The sequence below is a fragment of the Rhamphochromis sp. 'chilingali' genome, assembly GCF_963969265.1.
Source record: "Rhamphochromis sp. 'chilingali' genome assembly, chromosome: 19".
Lineage (NCBI taxonomy): Eukaryota > Metazoa > Chordata > Actinopteri > Cichliformes > Cichlidae > Rhamphochromis > Rhamphochromis sp. 'chilingali'.
This window is the reverse complement of record NC_137946.1, coordinates 8,129,861-8,136,010: the sequence shown is the minus strand read 5'-3', so window position 1 is coordinate 8,136,010 and position 6,150 is coordinate 8,129,861. Positions and strand designations below refer to the sequence as shown.

At 45.3% G+C, this 6,150-nt stretch overlaps 1 protein-coding gene across 1 annotated transcript in view; it reads right to left on the bottom strand.

The window, feature by feature from the left end:
* The window catches only part of fam222ba (family with sequence similarity 222 member Ba), a 29,362-nt gene that overhangs the window by 4,495 nt on the left and 18,717 nt on the right, over positions 1-6,150 (bottom strand). The window contains exon 2 of the mRNA XM_080866781.1: positions 5,392-5,519. Within this exon, the coding sequence (XP_080722907.1) occupies positions 5,392-5,473 (82 nt within the window). The 5' untranslated portion in view covers positions 5,474-5,519. The remainder of the gene's footprint in view (positions 1-5,391; positions 5,520-6,150) is intronic.

The window sequence follows — 6,150 nt, the reverse complement described above, 5'->3', positions numbered from 1 at the left end:
TCGGTGCCGACACATTCCCAGTCTAAAATCCAATTTGGTGGTATCATTGGGGACTTTGAGGTCAGGAGCTTTTAGTGGCCTTAATTGACGCATTATCTGGGCAAAGAATAAGAATGCATCTGAGGGGTGGGCTGTGCCGTTTGCTACTAAAAAAAATATCACAAGATAAACAGAAAAAAAAGGCTGTGATGGTCCCCTGTGGCTGGCAAGGGGAGAAGGAAAAAAGAGAGAGCGAGATAGACGCAGAGAGCACAGCTCCATGACAGCAGACAAGTAATCAGACACAGAAGCAGCGTCTCTGATCTGTGGGAACACCTCCCAGGCCTCAGCTCGCAGACATTTGTTACACCTGCTAAGCACTGTGGCTAAATTTAACAATGCCAAAGTGACAATGTGAGCACGATTGTGTGTTTGTGTATGCGTGAAGCTCCTTTTAAAAAATTTGTGACAGGATCGTGCAGGTGCTGGCTTGCGCAACAACCGCTTGTGTCCATTTTCAGCCTCGGTGGATGTGACTGCTCGCATCTTTCTAACACACTGATCTCACTTCCACAAAAAAAAAAAAAAAGGCTTCCGTCCCTGCTGTCCTCCACCATGCTACCCCCATCACCTCAGCCCTGCCAGCCTGACCTACTTCCACCACACCTCTCTGACTGATGGACATGAGTGGAGCCGATGTGTGAAGAGAATCGCTGCTCTGACCGGTCTCTGAGCTCCATTTAATTCCCTCTTTCATCCTGTTTGAGGAGGGGGGGGGATTTTCAGCTCAAGTAAAACACGTCTTTATAGCACACTGGCTACTCCTCTGTTGTTGAGTGAGCAGTAATTTTAAAAGTCTGAAATTCTGGCAGAGGTCTGCGGTTTCAGGCAGCCATGGTCTCACAGCGGGAGGACTGGACATGTGGGATGAGGCACGGAGCTGAATGGAGGGCGCTGACACGGCGGCACCAAGAGTTGTGCCAACTGGCTAATTAATTCGAGCTTTATTTGTGAACAGGAAACAATGGGCAGCGATGTGCGGGGCCGGCATAGGGCGGCACACAGGGGGCGGCTGTAACTAAGCATTCAGCCTGCTGATGGCAGCCTCATTAATGCAGGGGTCTGGGCCAAAGAGCTGGAGCTTGACACCCACCATCACTGAGGCCTAATGTCTGTCACTGAATAAATGCCAGGGTAAGCAAACACAGATAAATGAACACTTACACAGGAGCACACAGACATGATGAGCAGAGGTTTCACCTGTCAAATACAGGAAATGATTAATGAGCCTGCAAAAAACAAAACAAACAAAAAAAAAACCCAAAGGAAGTTTGATCATAACACAAATAAAACCTCACTCCGATTTTCCAGTAATTAGTAGGTTACCTTTACTACAGAGTGCAAAGAGTATAAAGGAGTATGCATTAATAAATGCAAGTTGTTTGCTCTCTGTGTTCAGTTTGGAAGATCTTGGCACAGCCTCCGTGGTCTGCAGCTGCTGTCAAAACCTCATGTCAGTGTAGCTGTAGAAAGGGTTGTAAGTGGGTGGGAAGTGAGTACATCATCTGTTGCGATGAATAAAACATCTTTTATCATTTTACGGGGATGGAATCTTCTATTTGATACCAAGATTGTGCACAGCATGACAGAATGTTATGCTTTTCCTTACATTCTGTCATATATGTTGGCCAAAGTTTTAAAAACACGAATGTCAGCACACATGAAGGTAATCCCCGTGAGCCACGAATCAGGCTTCAAACTGCTCTGCATGCTCCAGTTGAGTGTTTTTTCTACTCTTGGCTCTGTGTGATGTCAGTCGATGATATCCCAATCACACTCTGAAGCATGAAGCAGCCACACCCACCTGTTGTTGGCGACATCTTTGAAAGAGACGCAGCCATTCACAAGAGAGCTGGTTTTCTTGTTGTTTCAGATAGAAGATGAATGGCACTGAGGTCATGCAAAATTACTGGAGTTAATAGATGTCCACAAATAAAAATAAGGAGATGGAAATAAAAATAATAACCCTGCTTTTTAATAACTACAGCACATCTAAATGCAAAATCACTTCATGTTTTCTGTGCAGGCTTCTAGACTAGTTCACATGAGAGATCCAAATAGAACGAAGGTAAAATACATGCAATTTTAATAAAAACCTTAAATTGACAAGAAAAAGTGTATTTTTTCATATTTCTATGCAGGGGAAGAGAACTGTTTCTTTTAGATTGAAATCTACAGCAAGAAAAAAATTAAAACAAACAAAAAAATACTAACCCACAGACATGTAACTGCCTACAGTGTTATTTCTTTGCCACTGGCATTTGTGTAATGAGTTTTATACTTAAGTTGTAAGATTTAGGCAAGTAGCAAAGAAAGCACTGCCAATGGAAAGTGACCAATCCATTAAATTGGAAAAGGGATTATACATTGTTAACACAGCTTAGGCTGACATTTTGGGGAGGGCGGAGGGAAAAAAAGGCAAATCAGGATAAAGGGTTTAACAGCACCGCTGTAAAATGTGTAATGAAATCGGTAAATTACTGTTTAGAGCAGCTTCCCCACTAACAGTGGATAAAATCGACCTCTCGCTGTTTACTTCTGCTTAAGGCTCCTGGCAGCTGTTGATTATGGGTTCTAGTAAGCAAGTGTAGCTTATTAGCATTTCAACCTTAACCTGGAACCTGGATTAGTTGAAGGGCTTAAAGCATCAAGGGAGGGTTAATGAGGAATATGAGTGAAGTTTGTAGGCGGCTGCTGGTGGCTGCAAGCACATCATCTCTCAGATCTCCAGCTAAGCACGTTTCCAGGGAGGGAGCAGGGGAAAGAGGGCAGTCTGGCCGCGCGCTAATTATCCCACTGCAAGCGAGCTAGTTGGAACACAAGTGCACAGTCAGCAGGCACTAATTAGGGTTTCTTTTATTCAAACTACTGTTTTTATTGAACAAGGTTTAAGCAGCAGGGAGCAGGGGCTCATGCTGCTGTAAATTGCATTTTTCACACAAGAGCAGGAAATTAGGTCTGAAGCTTCGGCATCAAATTAGACATGAGTTTGGTTTCTCACGTGAAGAGACCTCCCTACATTTTTGCCGAGTTATGAAGAGAGCATAACCTTCAAAGAAAATGAAAACTATTATGAGGAGAGGAGGAAGAGAAGGTTGCTTTTGATCTCAGTGGGGACTAAGATGTGAGAATCAGCCAAGTGGCCCAGCTGTACTCACAGTTTGTTCTGCCTGTGAGATGTGAGGACCAAGGGCCACTTCCTGGTACTTGAGTCATCCTGCCTGGAGGATGAGCAGTTTTCTTCGTGACCCGCTGTCTCTTAGCGTACCTGATCTGCTCCTCCGACAGTCTTTACATTTCACAGCCGTCATCTGTTAGCAGACACTCCCTGATGATAAATAGAGCAGCTGCCCTGGCCTTGCCTCTGACAGCAGCCTGCAAGCTCGTAACTTTAAATGACTCTCCAGTGCGCAGATTCCCCCGCAGGAGGAGAGGCAGGGCACAGCCAGCCTGGCGTTTTGGAGCTCTTGGTGATTATTGAGTGGTGGGAAAGTGTCAAAGACAAGATTGTGTTACACAAGACTCGGCATTAGGGAGCACCGAGTAGCTGAAAGGCTCGAGCTCAAGAATAGCAAAACAAATAGGAGCTAATTATGTAAACCTCCCATCTGAGCTTTTTTTTCCCCCCTTTTTCTTTTTTTGCAAGGACTTGTCAGTGCACTGAATAAAGATTTCAAGTAACAACCAGTCTATGAATTTCACCTAAAAGCAGTCGAGCACATCTCTCACGGAGTCAAGCTGTCAAATTATCTTCTGTGCTGGGTAAGCGATAGAAGCTCTGGAGAGACAGTGAACTCTGTGGACAGCCAGCAGGGAGACGGTGGAGCATTACTCGAGGGTTCAGGCCTGACAACTGCTAAGACTGCTAACATGCAGGAGGTGAGCTACAGGTGATAGATTATGGGTGGTAAAAGAGGCAAACCAGAGAGAGCCTATTTCTTTTCAAATTCACTTTTTTCATGGCACTTTGATAAAAATGATACAGTTCACATGACATTCGGGTCGGCGCCTGTTTGACTAACAGATGAAAAGCATTATGAGAAAATGATAAGAAAAAAAAAAAAAAAGAGGACTGGAATTACACTTCTAGGAATGGCCGTGGCTGTGGGAAGCACACTCCATCACCTAAATGGATTACAGTCCTGAGCAGAAAAAACAAATTGAGCTCCAGTTGTCTTAGTGTGTCACATAAAGGAAGAGCAGGGAAAGAGTCTGGCTGATGGCTGTACCATGTCACAAGCCTGCCTGAGTGAGGCAACAGACGCTGGCACTTAGCAGACTCCCTCGCGCTTGCCGATCTCCTGGGGGTTGGCTGATTACTGTGATTCTGAAATTACAGTCTTGATGAGCTGGAGCATTTTACAAAAAAAAAGAAAAAGAAAAAAAAAAGGGCAGTAGAAATGGGTCACGCCTGGAGCTGAGCTCAGGGAGGAGACAGGAGGAAAAGGAGACCAAGACGTTTTGTGTAAATAAAGCTGACCAAAAGTATTGAGCATAATGTCTCAGACGTGACTGATCTGCTGGGTATAAAAAACTAACTGAAGATGAAACAAAAGGCAAGTATGACTGTGACCTGGCATCAAATGGACAAACTGTGCAATTCATAACAAAATGTGAATATATTTACTCTTAAAAACAAAGAACGGTAATCTACTGTTTCTTTGTGTATTTTTCTCCTTCATCATCACTTGTCAGAGCCTCTGAAGTCTGCGCTCTCGCTGGCATTTGCTGACTTCGACTCTCCATTTGTGCTGCTGACACCCAAAAGTGTCCAAGTTTTTCAGCAGTTGTAAAATTCAAACACATTGAATTCAGCGGGCCGGCACTGACTACTCTGCTGTTAAACCGGGCCAGCAGATTGCTTCTTAAATTCACCCACATTACAAGATCATCGGGGCAAAACCACTCAGCCGCAATCTGTCTGCAAGTCTGACAGTAACTGACTCTTCCTGATGGTGAAAAGTAGCTGAGATGCTCATGTTCAAACACATGCAATGTTGCAGTGAGCACACAGGACCACACTCTTGTGACAGACAGATCCTCAGGGGCGATGAGAGAGGGAGGGAGTCGGTTTGCCTTTCATCAGCAAATTAATGGTGCGGTTCATCTTAATTTCCCTTGAAGACAGATCTATGGTCCTGGAGCACTAAAATATTCTCTCTCACTCTCACTCTTTCTGGTTTTAACACAGAGCTGCAGAAGAGATCCAGGCCAGGGTTGGCATGGGGATCTAATGTGGGGCGGCCAGCAGGATTGTAACAGCTTGGTTTGCTGTGTGGGATGATGGTGGTGGTGGTGGTGGTGGTGGTGGTAGTTAACAGTGTGCATGTGTGTCCCGAGAGCAGTACTTACATTTCTGAAGTCCAGTGTTCATCTGCGTGTGGGGGAGAAGCTGGAGGGGGAGGTCACCTGGCCCTGGCAGACAGGCCAGCATTTCACACAGACACTAATGCAACATGGGACACACACTTCTCCTCACACTGTGGAGAGAAAAAGAGAGGGAGAGGTCAGACATAACTCCAAGGCAGCACATGGTGCCTGTCGATGCAGAGGCTGGGTGCAGGCAAATAGAACTCAGTAGCAAGTCCCCTGAGGCACGGGGCTGAGGGAGACATAGTTACCTTTCAATTAGAAACTGATTCACACCTGGAGCATCGGGTAAGGTGACATTTGATGCCAATAACAACTTCAATTAAACATCAAACAGCTGAAGTAAAATGGGCAGGCTGGGCCTGAGGGACTGGCAGCTTTAAATCGACTCAGTCCCTCCTCCTACTCGACTTGCATGTTAGTCACCTAGTTGGACCCCGCTACCCACACTTTAATTCTCTGCCACTATCAGACCGTGGCAGAGGAAATTAATGACTCCTGTATACCCAAAAAGAACACACTCAAGAGGCCTGGCTCTGACAAGTTAGTGCGTCTCTGATCGATACTGCAGTCCTCCAGACCTCAAAGAGGCCCTTATTTCGGGGACATTAAACAATGGAGTCAGCTAGGGACGGGTGGAAAGAAATGAATAAACATGGCTACGGCTCCCATAAATGTCTGCCACTTTGTGCAATAATTTGATGTAACAGTGAGGGAGAAAACGTTAGCCATGCTCCACTT